We start from the raw sequence: 15560 nt of genomic DNA on the forward strand, positions 1-15560 counted from the left end.
TGAAGCGTCCGAGACCTATTTCACAGCATGGGGCTCTTAGGAATAATGTGATGTATATTTCAGAATAACTAAGAGTAGATATTTCAGTGTTCACAGCATACCAGAAAAAGCCCATGAGGTGATGGATGTCAGCCACGTTGATTTTATCATAAATATATCAAAATATCCTTGTACCCTGTAAATACCTATTGTGATGTGTTAATTTAAAGAGTTCCTTTTTTTTTCAGCGCTTAGTTTTATCATATTTATTCATTTATTTATTTCATTTTATCCTGTTTTTAAAGCTCTCCCATTGGTCATTGTTGTCATATTTATGGCCGATAGTTTACTCTTTAAATATAAATTTTATGCTCTGGAGTTCTTGTTTGGGTTCATCTACATGTTTACCAGTATCTTTTTAAAGTGTTTTTGCACCTTTCCCTTACTTCTGGATTGTTTTCTTTAGGAAATACATTCTTTTTTAGACAGTTCAGACTTTTTTTTTTGGAACGGGGAATTGAACTCGCGTTCAAGGCAGGCAGTGGAACCACTGAGCTAAATCCCCCTGCCTTAGGAAATACGTTCTTAAGTAGATCATTCAGCAGAGTGTTACTAATGACGGGCCAGGCCTCAAAGGTGTATTTTATCTGCTTTGTGTTGAGAATTGAACTTTGTGGTAAGCGTTGTTTTCCTCAGGACTTTGAGACTCTTATCCCACTGTTTTCTGACTCCTTGTCTGTTCTTAAACAGTCTGCTGTTTGTCTCATTGTTTCCTTCTTCAAATTTTGTTTTTTGTTTTTTTTTGGTGCTGGGAATCGAATTTGGGTCCTTGAGCTTTCGAGGCAGGAAGCGGAACCATTGAGCTAAATCCCCAACCCCTGGTCCAGTTTGCTTTTACCATTTCTCAGTACCTTGATGCTTACCATTTTTCATTATGATGTGTCTTGGACTTTTTAGGATTCACTTTCAGACTTTGATATGCTCTTTGTGAGGATTTGTGTTTAATGTAGAAAACATTCCATCGTACTTCTAAATTCTGTGTTAGCGCTCAAATGGATGATGATATAGGTCAACCTCATGCTTTTAACTCAAGAGACAGAAACCCAACTAAAAATAGCTTTTAGAATATTTTTTAAAAAATGTTTTTACTTCACTCAACAAGGAGGGAGGGAATTAACTTCATGAATGGTTCAGGCTGTGCAAAGCCGCTGGTTCAGCACCCCACGTGGTTCCGAAGGGGCTGCTATAGCTCTGGCCTTTCCTTCTCTCTCTGCATTAGGTCCTTTAGAGAATTTTTCTTCCTAGTGTCTTTCTGAGGTTGGAGTAGCTTTCCCCAGAAATCTTTGCTCCTTTCCTCCACTATAAATTTTTCCTCTCGCTTAATTTGCTAGAACTGTAAAAAGAAAGGGAACACGGTGATTGATTTGGATAATAGGATCTGGAACTCAGCATTAGGGATAGAATCAACTCTCCCTGAGGCATCTGCAGGAGGGTTGAACAGCAGAGCAAACTCGGGTCCGCACTGAGGACGGATGGATAGGGTGGGTGTCCAGCAGCATCTGCTACCCGACTCTCTCTGACTTCTGCCTCTGTCTCTTACACACGTTGGGTTTCCCTACCCTGTTCTTTGTGGGTCGTGACTTCGATTTCATATTTTAAATTTCTTCATCTTTCTGATCGCATCCTGAGTAATTACAGTTGCCTCAGACCACTCTTCCCGTCTGTCATTTTTCTCTTCAGCTAAATCTGCTGCTTGATATGCCCATTGAGTTTGTAATTCCAATGGCTAAAATCTTAGTTTCTAGAAGTTCTCTTGGGCTCTTTCTCAGAATTGCGTATTAATTCTTCATAATATTTTGTTCTTCATTGTTGTTTCTACTTCTTTTCCTTTTATAGCTTTTAGTTATATTTATTTTACAGTATTTCATTATTTTATATCTCTCCACTAATTTAAGTTCTTGAAATGTTGATTTTCCGGTTTTCCACTTTCAGCAGGTTTTGGGGTTTTTGACTGGTTCACTTTGTGAGCATGGAGGTTCCCAACAGAGCCATTTTGAGGTTATTCTGCCAGCTTCTTTTCTCCTCCCCTCCCGTTCCCTCCCTCTCTTCTCCTCTCTTTTTCTTCCTCCCGTCCGCTCCCCTCCTCCCCTGCTCCTTCTCCCGTGTGCTCTCTCCCCGTGCCTGTACTGGGGATTGAACTCAGGGTCTCCAGACAGCTATATCCCCAACACTCGTTTATTTTTTATTTTGAAGCAGGGTTTTGCTAAGCTGCCGAACTCCCAGGCTGGGCTTGAACTTTCCATCTTCCTGCCTCATCCTCACAGAGATCTGGGGTGGCGGGAGTGTACCACAATGCCCAGCCACTGCCAGCATTACCTTTCACATGGATCTGTGAGCTTGGATTCCTCTGCACCACGTGACGTATAAAGCGAGCCCCATCGGCATGGGTCACGAGCCGGCGTTTGGTTTCTCATGGGAGGGGGTTGGTGCTCCGCTCAGAGCCCCAGCTAAATGACTGGCTTCCCATGCCACCATCTGTTTCTCTCATCCCTTTTCCAGGAAGGGGAAGCCCTTTGCATCTTCGGATGTAGAGGGCTTTCTTTCAGTTCTCTGTAAAACCCTCTGCCCTAGGAGTCTTGTACCAGCCGGCCTACCCTCTGGTCACAGGCTTTGCAACACTGGCTTTGCTTTTTCTCCCTGTAGATTTCACTTTCCTTTTTCAATTTTTTTGACTTTAGAAAGGAAGTTTTGGGTCCTGTTTTATCCAGTGTTTCTATGTGTTTGGAACAGGAAAGCTGTTCGCTCCTGCTCAGTCCATCATGTGTGCCAGGGAGGACTCACAATGAGTGGAATCCACTGGACTTGTCTTAGGCAAAGTGGTGAAACCTGCAAAGTCCTTCCTGTACTTCTCATTTGCATTTTACGTGCAGTCCCACTTTCTGAATCTTTCTGGTATTCTGAGGAATCCCCTGGCTTTGCACTTGTGAGGGCGTAGTGGCTCCACCCTGACTGCTCCAGTAGCCGTCGGACCGTGGTTCTCAGCTTGCCCATCTCCCATCCCCTCTCCCGCAGGACGAAGCTAAACTCTGCATACACGCAGGCTTGCTCACCTGCTCTCTGCTCAGAGTAGCTGCCCGATTCCAGCACCTTTCCCAGCATGTAACCCATGGAATACACTTGTGTTCCTCTTCCCATGGACTGTATACCATTGCATACAGTCAGACTGTGTTTAGAAGCTACTTAATTTGTTTTCTGTGTGTGGCTGTTATCAGCCTAATATATATTAGGCTTATTTTGTTTCTTTCTGCAATTGATGTTAACTTTACTTTTTGAATCTATTTTGGTTTAATTTTCTTACTGTGGGAAACATTTGCATCGCTCAAGAATCAAAAGTTAAAAAGCAAAACAAAAATTTTACTTCCTATCTCTCACTTTGTGCTTTGTCTTGTTTCTCTGGATATATAAACATTTATGTGTGTATGTGTGCGTATGTATTCTTAGTTCAGTTCCTCACTTCTTTTTCGTTTGTTTGTTTTTTGAGACAGGGTCTCACTGTGTAGTTGAGACTGACCTGGAACTCACTGTGTAGCCCAGGCTGGACTCGAACTCACAGTGATCCTCCTGCCTCAGCCTCCTGAGTGCTGGAATAACAAGCATGCACCGCCATGACCGGCTCCTCACTTTCTGGATTTTGCAGCCTCCATGAGTAAGATGAGTGGCACCTGTGTTATTTCATAGTCTGCCCTTGTACCTTCAGGGCACATGCGTAGGAACGGACTTGCGGGGTCCCCCAGGGCACATGCATGCACTGCTTTGTTGGCTGTTGCGCAAGCTCCCCCTAGGGCCGCAGCGTTTGCAATCCCATTTGGAGTATTAGAAGAGTAGCGGGCCGGGGATTTAGCTCAGTGGTTCGGTGGCCTGCCTTGCAAGCGCAAGGACCTGAGTTCGATTCCTGGTACAAAAAAAAAAAGAGTAGCAGCCTTGACAGTGCAGAACACTACCACACTTGAATTTTTGCTCATCCAAAAAGAAAAATGTTACCTTAGTGTAGTTTTAGGTTTTCTTTCTTTTTGATACCGGATATCGAACTCGGGACCTTGTGCTTGTGAGGCAGGCAGTGGGACCACTGCGCTAAATCCCTTCTTAGTGTACTTTTAATGCCTGATTTTTACATTTTGAGTGAGAAGCAGTCTTTTACATCTGATGTGTGATTAGAAAACATGGTGGACATTTAAATTAGAAAAGTGTATTATAGTAAGAGACATATCCATGAATCCCCTCACTCCCCCGCTTCGAACCCACTCACGCTGTCGTTCTTGCTGCTTTGTGAAACAGTTCTGAACCCCCTTTGCTGAGTGTTCTTAGTCACGGGGTCCTGGCTGCTTCAGTGTCGATGCAGAGGTGGCCCTTCGGCGGTCAGTTTGACTCGGCGGAAGAGCCGGAGACCTATGGTGCCTGCCTGGTGGGTAAGGCGGGTGAGGCCGCCTCTCAGTTGGGTGACACCATATTTCTGAAAACGGTGAAAGAGGGCTTGCAGAAGTGCTTCAGAAAGTGACAAGAACCATGGGCTAAGTGTGTTCAAAGGGTGGGCGGTGCTTCGTGGTCTCTCTGTTTGTGTCTTTCACCCGCATTCCTATTCTGGCTTTTCATCTGTTTTCCCCTCAGCTTGTTAAAGAATTCTTTATAATTTGGGATGGTTCATGCTTTATCTGTAGGTTGTAAAATTTTTCTCCCATTTTTTTCTTTTGTCTCATGATGTCTCTTTTTTTAACCACCCTGCAGTTAACTCAAGAATAACATGGTTATGTAAAAGTTTTATTTTACGATACCAATTAATAATTCTCTTGTAAGAGTCAACAAAATCCGGAACTCACCACCAACTAAATATAAAGACCGACAACAATCTTACAAAGATACAGACAGACATAACCGGCATACCTATAAAGTATATTCATGGCACAAAACTGGAGTAACTAAGGAGTTGTATAACTGAATTAAAATTCAGAATATCTTAGCAGCAGCCTGAAAATATGGGCTAAGTAACATTTAGGAAGAATAATGTTTTGTACTTAGGCATAAAAACAGGAATTCCATATGTTCAGGAATGGGGACATCTGCCTTCACCAAAGTCGGTGACTGTATAAACTTTGGATCTCAGCTGGTCACGCACTCACATGAGCCCATCAGGGTGGTATAGTTACTGTAAGAAAATGTACTCGTAGAGTGAGTGTTAGGAGATTGTCCCGATCATGGAAGAAATTGTCCCTTCGCCCTTGACGCTGACCAGGCCACATCCAGAATTCTGTGTTCTCTTGGAGGACCAGACACCAGGAGGGCTGCAGACATTTCTGGTCAAGTGCAAGCTTAGAGCTAGTGCAGGGCCTGGGAATGCTGTGGTGGATGGCCGGGAGCTGGGGACGGACTGGACACGGAGGCGGGTGACTTGGGGAGCATGGGGAGGGCGGTGGCTGTGACCGTAACATGGATTTATTGCATGAGGACCACTTCCTGTGGCCTCAGCTCGGCCGTGTGGCCCGCAGTGGCCTGGACCAGGACCCAAGTTCTCCAGGAGGGCTTGGGATCCACCCGCTGCTGCGTGTAGGCAGCTCAGCCGGAGTTCTAGGGGTCTGTGTTGCCTGCTTTCTTGGTGTCTTCTGTTCATGGAGAACAAAAGCAGGTGGGAATAGCAGTCTGTGGGGGTTTTTTTTGTTTTTTTTTTTTTGACTGATTAAAGTAGATGAAAAGCTTTGGAGAAAACATTCATCTGTAGGGTTTTATGTGAAAATGTGTCAACCTCGATTATGAGCCAAGATTCTGAGCCAGTTTCCTGCCTCCAATGCAGTGTGATTGCAAAATACAGAGAATTTTTAATTTTTGAAAAAAATTTGTTACAATAAAGGACACATCGCCATGAATCCCCTTCAAATTACCTCCCTCACTTCCAACACATTTATCCGACCATTCTTGCCACTTTCTGAAGCGGTCCTGAAAGTCCTGCACTGTGAGTGTCTCGTGGCTGCCTCGATGTCCTCAAACGGTGCAGAATGTTTATCTTTCGTGGTCATTGTGACTCTGGGCGGAGTCAGAGTCTGAGGAGGTCCCGTCCAGAGAATACGGTGGGTGAGGGCACACCGCGGTGTTTCTACACGTCTGCCTTTCCGTGGGCTGGCTCTCAGCAGCAGCTGTCGCCGTATTTGTGACCACACCTCGCAAAGACACTCAGAAGGGAGGATTCCGGAACTGCTTCGGAAACCAACAAGGCTGACGAGACAGGTGTGTTTGAAGCGAAGGGGTGTATTTGAGAAGGACTAATGCTCATGTGTCTTCTACTGTAATAAATTTTAAAAATTGAAATATTCACTTTACACAGTGATCACGCCTTGTGGCCTGATAACTGGGCCAGGACCTGGGACGGGGCCTCTGCTTCTCCATCTACAGTTAGTGCTTGGACCCGTGCCCTCGTGCACATGTCTGTGAGAGCAGTAACAGCATCCTGGTGTAAACGGAACTCTACTGACTCCTCTCGGGGAACTCAGAACAGGTCCTGTGATAATCTTACCGCCAAGCTTTAACGTGCGCATGAACCTGCAGGGCAGGGCCTGGGGTTAGAGTGCAGGTTTTGTCCCCTCATCAGAAGTGGGCCTGAGGTCCTGCGTCTTCAGTAAGTGCCCAGTGACACAGATCCTGACGGCTCTGGACCCACCTGTCTCAGCAGTAGTCCGCAAAGCCTCCTCCAGGGGACACTCGTCATCAGCCACCTGCCGCTGGCTGCTTGCTTAAAGTGCAGGTTCCATGCTATCAAGAAATCAGCCAATAATAAATGTTGGCGGGGTTGTGGGGAGAAAGGAGCCCTTCTCCATGGTTGGTGGGAGTGCAGACCGGTGCAACTGTCTGTGGAAATCAATATGGAGACACCTCAAAGAGCTTGGACTGGAGGTTCCATTTGACCCAGCCACCCCTCTGCTGGGTATCTTTCCAAAACAGTTAGAAGAATCATATGACTTATGCACACCTATCTATTATAGTGGCACAGTTTGTAATAGCTAAAACTTGGAAACAGCCCATTTGCCCATCAGTTGGAAACTGGATAAAGAAGATGTGGTTTTTCTATAAAATGTGGTACTACTCAGCCATAAAGAATGAGAAACTAAAGTCATTCATAGGAAAATGGATGCATATCGAGGCCATACTCAAGTGAAATAAATAAGACACACATGTAAATACTGAATAGTTTCTGGTGTGAAAAACTAAAAGTATAAATAAGATCCAAATTGTGTAACTGATAATGTGAAATAGGAAACAAGGGGCTAAAGGTGTAGGGGAAGTGGGAAGGGTAAGGGAAAGAAATAAGGGAAAAAATATGAGAAAAGGAAAAAATGGAAACAAAGTCTGTAAATAGGGAAGGGAGGAGTGGGTGAAGGGAGGGTAGGAGTATGGGGAAAACATGAGACCCAAGATCTGTCATGTAAGGGTACAAGATCCCAATGATGAATTTAACTTTATTGTATACTTTAAAAGTACCAATAAACTCGATTAGAAAAAAAATAAAGTGCAGATTCCAGATTGTGTCTCTGATTCCAGGACCAGAGTCTCAGTTGTCACCTCAAGGGATTCTTAAGCACATGAAAGATTTTGAATTACTGCTTTGGGACAGTGGGTAGGGCAGTCGTGCTATCCAGCTTTCTTTACTATAACAGAATACCCAAGACATGAACTTACGAAGAGGAAAGGTTAGGAGCTGGGGCTGTAGCTCAGTGGTAGTGTACTTGCCTGGCGTGTGCAAGGCCCTGGGTTCGATCCCTGGTGTTACATACACATGAGAAAGGTTTTATTTGGCTCCCAGATTTGGAGGCTTCAGGCTGTCAGCTTACGGTGGTAGGGGCCCAAGATGGAATGGAGCCTCTTACCTGGTGAAGAGAAAGACACCAGATCCCACAGTCCCCTTCCACGGCAGCCCCTGGTGGTTCTAAACCTCCTGCTAATCTGTGCTTGCTAAAGGCTCCACTTCCTCCCAGCGACACCTTTAACACAGGGGCCTGGGGGGACTTGCCAGGTATACACTCTAGTGGGGCTTAGACCGGAAGGAGAAATCACTTAAGAAAATGCAGTGAGGCTGGTGATTTAGCTCAGTGGTGCTACTGCCTGCCTCCAGGCACAAGGTCTTGCATTCAATCCCTGGTACCCCCCAAAAACCAAAAACAAAAACAAGAAAATGCAGTGATTCACAAAAAGTGGGTTGCAGGACACAGGTCACTTGTGGAGCTGGTGGGGCAGGTGCCACCCAGGTGATCTTGGGCACGGGACTTCACCCTGCCAGGCCCCAGCTTCCTCTTCCGTGAAGGGGAGACAGTCTGCTCTGATGAGTCTTCTCCTGTCTCTTCTGCAGTCGCTCAGCATGCTGTGCCCACGCCACGCTCAGTTACACTGACCATGAGCCCCAACTCCTCCTTCGGCCACAGGAAGGAGCTGAGCAACCTCACTGCTGAGGAGGCTGGGGCCGGGGGCGTTGTCACGGAGTTCGTCGTCATCATCATCATCACCGTGTCCGTCTGCCTGGGCAACCTGGTCATCGTGGTCACCCTGTACAAGAAGTCCTACCTCCTGACCCTCAGCAACAAGTTTGTCTTCAGCCTGACCCTGTCCAACTTCCTGCTGTCCGTGCTGGTGCTGCCCTTCGTGGTGACCAGCTCCATCCGGAGGGAATGGATCTTCGGTGTGGTCTGGTGCAACTTCTCCGCCCTCCTGTACCTGCTCATCAGCTCAGCCAGCATGCTGACCCTGGGGGTCATCGCCATAGATCGGTAAGCGGGCTGAGCGTGAGTGCGTGAGGATGACGCGGTGCGAGAGCTCCGGTCTGGGTCCTCGGGAGGGTCTGGGCCTGTGCTGCAGGAGGGTGAGCCGACCAGCTCTGCTGCCTGTCTCGTGTCCTTACGCGGATGAAACTGTGCTCCTTGGCCCGGCACTCGCCCCCACTGTGTGGCCCAGTTCCTAACAAGACACAGACCGGTACTAGTCTGCAGCCTGGGGTCTGGGAACCTGTGCCATATACCATGATACATACCGTAGAGCCTAGGGCAGTGCTACAGTGGGCTGCTTGTATCCCTGACAGCTCTGAAGGGCCAGGTGGGGTAGGCTGTACCTTCTAGCTTTGCATAGGCACCCTCTGGTGTCTGCACAGTAGCAAAAATCACCAAACAGTAGCACAGTGATGCATAATTGCACTTTCAGCTTTTTAAAAAGAGGCTCCATCGCTTATAGATGAGACAGCGGAAGAAGGTGGGTGTCACAGGAGGAGGTGGGTCCGGGTCTTCCGACTCAGTCGCTCTTCCTTCCCCATGCGGGCCTTCGGTGTCTTGCTCTGGTCTGGGCCCGGCTTGGAGGCTGGATCCTTGATGGGAGCCCCGTTGTTTCTCTACAGCCAGACAGGAGAGAGAGCAGAGAGGGAAGACACCCAGGGAGGAAAGGCAGTGGCATCCAGGAAGGGCTGAGTGCTATTTTTTTCCTGGCCTGGGGACTCACCCTGGGGCTTTTTCAGTGAGCTACACCCCAGCCCTTTTTTTTTTTGAGACAGACTCTCAGCAAGTTGCTATTGTCCAGGCTGGGCCCTAACTCCCAACCCTCCTGCCTCAGCCCTCAGAGTGCTGGAATTCCAGGCGTGCACTACCACACCTAGCTTTCAAATCCCGAATTGCTTGACTTCAGTGTGGCTTCACCACTGTGCTCTCAGTGTGCCTCGCAGGCTCCTCAGAGTCCCTCGCTGGTTTGTTGATTGAGTCAGACAGGTCTCCGGGCCCAGGCAGCCACCTTCCAACCCCTTTTTACTAGGGTTTTGCTGGTGTTCACTTCACTTGTCCCAGGCAAGGGTTGGACGTCAGGGGCCAGGGCGGGGTGGGTTGTAGATGCCAGCTCTGTGACATTTTCCAGAAATGAGTCAGGGAACACGGAGGGGTTGAGCCAGGGAGGTAGCTCTTCGGGGACCACAGTGACTCAGCTGAAGGGCAGGAGGCGCACTGTGCACTTGGAACATAGCTCCCCGCACCCACAGCTGGACTCCCTGGGCTCTGTGGGGCAGTGCAGACAAACAAAGCCGCGGGACAGAGTGCATCAGTGAGCTTCTCTGGATGGCTTTGCTTGTTCCGGTGGTGTGAGGGACACAGAAGCTCTCATAACTAACCAGGGGCAATCCCTGGTTATGGCTTTAGTGCATTTACCTCCAGTGCCTTACAGTTGTATTCAGTCAACCTTTTTTTGGGTTCTTGCACTTGTGAGGCAGGCGGCGGCACCACTGAACTAAATCCCTGGCCTTGCAGTAAACCTTTGAAGTAAGCCCGTGGGACATGTGGTTTTAGTGCTGTGACCGTGAGCAGCTCCTCCCTCCTCAGATGTTCTGCGCCATCCCCGTGGTTATGTGGGGCTCTGTCCTGCAGAACCAGTTTCGGGCCCTGTGGCTGGATTTAGGTGGCTTCACTGAGGGGCTCTGTAGAGCACCATGAGGAGCCGCCTATCTGCAGAATCACTGCGTTTTCAGTAGGAATAAATACTACACGTTCAGAGTTCTTGGTGTAGAAGAGTCAGGTTACCCCTCAGGAAGTTTTACAGATGTTTGTTCAGTAGCCAGTGGTCAGTATCCTGTAAAGACTGAGAATGTAACACTGAACAAAGAGTTTGGAAGTTTGTTGATAGTGAAGAAGAATAGTGTAAAAGAATGTTTTAAGGCCAGTGTTACTTCTTAGCTGGGCACGGTGGCACACACTTATCATGCCAGCCCTCTCGGAGGCTGAGGCAGGAGGATGGCAAGTTTGAGCACAGCCTGGGAAACTCCGCAACTTAGTGAGAACCCGTTTTGAAATTAAAAAAAAACAAAAGAAATTAGTTAAGGGCTGGGGCCTTTCAGTGCAGAGGCCCTGGGTTGAGTTCCCAATACTGACAAAAAAAACAAAAACATTACTTTAGGAGCATCCCTTCCTGTCGTGGATCAGAGCTGTCTGAGAGCGAGTGCTCAGCGGATCAGGCCAGAGCGCTCCAGGAGGCTGCAGATGGCTCCCCGGCCCCTCTGCACAGCGACAAAGCAATTCTTCACCAGCAGGCGCGCGGCGTGCTGAACGCCTCACCGTGCTCCTCTGGCAGGGCTGGCCTCGCCTCTGCAGTATTTGCTGAGCATCTACTCTGGGAGGCCCCCTGCGAAACCTGGGGGTGGTAAGATGCAAACACAAGTAGGACGGACACATCCTTGCCCGCCAGGGGATGGCTCATGACAGAAGAAACAAACAGAAATAGCCGTCCCAGTCGCCACACCAGCCACTGCGCTGACGCGGGGTCGGCAGTGCTCCAGGGAGAGGAGCGCTTGAGCTGGGTCCTCCACAGCAGAGGGTCGCACAGGTCCCCGAAGGCTGAGGGGTCCCTCGCACGTCACTCCTTTGGCCGGCAGTCACTGAGCGCCTCACTGGGGCCTGGCGCAGTGCTCGGGGTGAGACCCCCATAGCCGAACAAGACCGGGGGCCGTGCTGGGGAGGTCACAGGGCGGGGAGGTAGACACTGCCCGGGCTACTTCGCAGCCGCACCCCTGGACCTGATGCACATGTGTTTAAGGCCCCCTGTGAGTGCAGAGGAGAGGAAAAGAGACCCTGGCAGGAGTGACTGAGATGCTGTGGTCTCTGACAGCTGGACACAAACAGCCACCCAGGGCCACCCAGGGCCGGAGCTGCAAGTGGGGGGGAAGATGCTGCCCCAGGACACAATGCCAAGGCCTCCTTGGTAGACAGTGGGTCCCCTCTTGCAGGAGTGAGGCACGTCCCAGTGCTGTGGCCAGATCTTGCTGAGGAGGCCATGCACGCGCTGCGCATGTGCAGGTATTGGAGGGGCAGGTGCAGTTTGCTTTTGATTGCTAGTCAGTCCTGGAGATGAAAAACACAACGACTGGACAGCTCCTGTGTGTCAAGTGTGCGAGAGAGGGAGAGGGAGAGAGGGAAGAAAAGGCAGGCGTAAAGCTAAGTCAGTGGGAGGAGGAGTAACAGGTGGGCCCGGAGGGAGGAGACAGGAGTGTTATTCGGAGTAGGGGGAAAGAGACCGTGGCTGTGGTTGTGATCTTAGCTCTCACGTGCCAGGGGCAGGCTCTGCACTGTGTTGGCTGCTAGCATTCGCTCAGCAACCTTCCCAGCAGCCCATGAGCCCTGAGGACTCTTACCTAAGGCTCCTGGCTGTCAGGTAAACCGCCCAGTCCTGTGCCTCCAGAGCCTGCACCATCGAAGTCAGTGCTGTCTGTCAAGCCTCAGGGAGCCTCAGGGTTTCTCCGCCAGCACTGTGGCCTTCCCTCCAGGCCGTCCTTTTTGGGGAGGCGCTGGCTCGCCCTCCAGGTTCTCTGGCACCTTCCTGGCCTCCACTCACCCGGATGTCAGACACCCCCTACGGTGACACTGTTGCCAGATATCCCTAGGGGACAGAATCAGTCCCAGCTGGGAATCTTAGGCAAGAAATCCCTCAGGGCTGTCTCAGGGTTTGCCTAGCACGTGCAGGGTCTGGATTTGATCCCCAAAACCACATAAAAAGAAAAGAAGAGGAGAGAAAGAAGTCCGTCACACCAGTTGGAGAGATGAGCTTACAGAGTCCGTCTTGTAGCTCCATAAGAAGAGAACGAGGCAGAATCTACAAGAAGGACTGACGGGAGTGGAAGTCACCATTTGGAGGTCAGCGTCCTGACCCGGCTGAGGGGAAGCCGAGCCAGCCAGGCCGGCGTCCACAGCGGTGCCGCTGTGCAGAAGTCGACTCCCAGACGTGCGGCTGTAACACACGCTCGCTTCCGGCTTGGCTGTGACACTGCCGGGGCGCCAGGCCCATTAAAAATATTTCTCCTATTTTCATACCACACTGTGGCAGATGAATCTGGAGCTCTAAAAATAGCATATAACACTTGAAAGTAGCTAGAGCAACGGGACGGTTTGCTGTATGGCAGTCACTGGTTCCTCCAGGAGGCTGTTCAGACTGAGTGAATGTGTTCACCAGGAGATGGCTGTAGTCAGCTTAGATTTTGTTTGCTTTTGGTGAAGACATCTTACAAAAACAGGTCGCTACTGCAGTGGTTGGCATATGGCCGAGAGCAACGCATCTGGAGCCCCTCCCTTCCCACGTTCCCACTGCTCGGTTGCACGTGACATCATTAAAGCTGCTTTTGGGCCAAAAGATTGTGTGTGAGCAGGTGTCTAAAAATGCGTCAGTGGAGGACAGGTGGGACAGCCTCCCCAGACAGGAGTCCAGGAGGCGAAAGAAGCTGCTCAGCCTGGGGGTGGGGAGCTGCTTCTGTTCTTCCCTCTCCTTTGAACGAGAAGCTAGGCCTAAATGACATGTCCTTTTAAAATAGGAGTTTGGAGATTTACCATGATGCTGGGGCTGTTGTTTTTAATCTAAGTTTTATTATACAGTGTACATTCAGAAAACTTCACGTTTTTGTTTTTTGTACCAAGGATCGAACTTGGGCCCTCGTGCTTTCGAGGCAGATGCCAGAACTGCTGAGCTAAATCCCCGGCCCTTGTTTTTTGTCTTTTTGAGACTGGGTCTTGCTATGTAGTTTAGGCTGGGCTTCAACTCACTATATAGCCCACACTGGCCTCAAATTTACGGCAGTCCTCCTGCCTCAGCCTCCCAAGTGCGAGGATTATAGGTGGGTGCTGCCACACCTGGCTAACTGTACATATTCTAAAAGGACAATTTGATGAATGTATACAAACTGGGCACCCCTATCTACCTAGACCCCAATACCAGCCCCCTGGAAGCCCTTGAACCCCCCCCCCCCCATCTCCAGCCCCTGCCCCAGTGCGTAAGCTGGAGAGCCAGTGTGTGCCTGTTTTTCAGTATTATATGTGTGGAATCATGCTGTGGGGGGCAGTTTTGGGTTGCAGCTGTAGCTCAGTGGCAAAGCACTTGCCTAGCATGCATTACACCCTGAGTTCAGTTCCTGCACTACAAAACAAACAACAAACAGTTTTGAGTCTACAGTTCAAAATATTTAAACCCAGTTGTGGTAGGAAGATGTGGGGAATATACTTTGATAGTGGTGTGGACTTGGGCATTTCAGTGTATATAAATTTGTCTCTACCCCACAGAAGAACTGAAAGGAACCCACAGCGGGTTTGGGCAGGCCTGTGGCTGGCACTCAGCCTCCCCAGCTTTGACTCCCTCTGAACTTGGGAAGAAGAAATCACAGTCACATCCAGTGGCAGCTGCCCATACCCGAGCCTGAGGGAGTGAGAGACAAACCACAGTGGTAACTTTGGTCGCAGTAAAGGAGAAGTCTTACCACCCAGTCTGGCCGTAACGATGGGTGCTGAGACTGGCCGGAAGTCAATCTGTCGGAGGACAGCTTATTAATAAATCATGATTGTTTTTATGAGCGGGGCCGGGGCCGGCCAGAGGATGCTCAGCAGCTAACAGGTGGCCAGCCTGGGCACCTCCCCTGCAGTCCTGAGGTCCCGGCACTGCATGCTCCTCAGAGGGGAAGAGAGGACGTCTTGGCCTTGTGTCTTCCTAGCTGTGAAGGAAACCTGTCCAGAGGCTCCTCCCCTGCTCGCAAGCTCCTTTCACACGTCACTTGCTGGGTTGGTGCCACACAGCTCCGCGCCTGGGCTGCTCGCCCGGCAGGGAAGGAGGCTGCCTTTGGCAGCTTGGGTGCCCCCAGGGCCCAGGACCCTGTCCCTGCGGGACACGGCGTGGAAGCTCGGCAGGGGCAGAGCGTGGTGGGGGCCCTGGTCCTGCAGAGGGTGCTGAAGAGTTGGTGGGCAGCACGAGCGAGGAGCAGACCTGGGACACAGGTTCTAAAACCTCCACCTCACAGAAGATGGAAGTAAAGCTCCGAGAGGTTAAATCAGCTCCCGGGGTCACAGCCAGTAGACAGCAGGACCTCTGTCCAAGGCTTGCTTCTTCCCCGGGACTGTGGGGCCTCTGCAGACGTAAACTCGGGTCACTGCGCGGCTTCCCTGTGCGCCTCAGCACCTCCACACCCTGCCGAGGCAGCTTTCTGTCCGCCAGGTCCTGAGCAGGGCCCCCGACCTTCCGAGACCTCAGCCTGGAGTGTTATCCTCCAGGAAGCCTGCTGTGACCCTCCTGTCCTGTCTGCCAACTCTTGCTGACCTCCTTGGTCACAGCCGAGGCCATGGGAAGCACCCCTTGGTCCAGGGACTCCGGACAGGACGGCTCGTAGGGCTGGGCACCGTACACGCAGATTGCCTGGGTTTCTGTCTTGTTTCTTGCACCAGTTGCAGCTGGTGATTCATCCTCTCTCGGCTTCAGAGTCCTCATCTGCGAAATGGGGCCAACGGCCCACCTGCCGCCCACAGCCCTTCCCTCGCCCAGCTGGCACCCCTGCTCCTGTGTCCCTCTGGCCCTTGTCTTCTCACCTGTGCCTCCAGGACCTGGCCGTGCCTGACACGCAGTAAATGTCCACGGCGGGAGTGAAGCCAGTAGTATTTGGACATCGTCCTGATTTTTTTTTTAGCTCATAACCACTGAGCTAAATCCCTGGCCCCCCACTCTGATTCTTAATGAGCCCTCTGGTAACTGATCAGCAACTGAACTAAGCATGGGATCCCTTA

At 50.2% G+C, this 15560-nt stretch overlaps 1 protein-coding gene across 3 annotated transcripts in view; it reads left to right on the forward strand.

Moving 5' to 3' along the window:
- The window catches only part of Gpr161 (G protein-coupled receptor 161), a 46552-nt gene that overhangs the window by 18629 nt on the left and 12363 nt on the right, over positions 1-15560 (forward strand). For all 3 annotated transcript variants that reach the window (XM_010633960.2, XM_010633961.3, XM_010633962.2), the window contains one exon: positions 8366-8780. In XM_010633960.2, the coding sequence (XP_010632262.1) occupies positions 8366-8780 (415 nt within the window). The remainder of the gene's footprint in view (positions 1-8365; positions 8781-15560) is intronic.

Source organism: Fukomys damarensis, unplaced genomic scaffold, assembly GCF_012274545.1.
Source record: "Fukomys damarensis isolate Sample0158 unplaced genomic scaffold, DMR_v1.0_HiC HiC_scaffold_19, whole genome shotgun sequence".
NCBI classification, from domain to species: domain Eukaryota; kingdom Metazoa; phylum Chordata; class Mammalia; order Rodentia; family Bathyergidae; genus Fukomys; species Fukomys damarensis.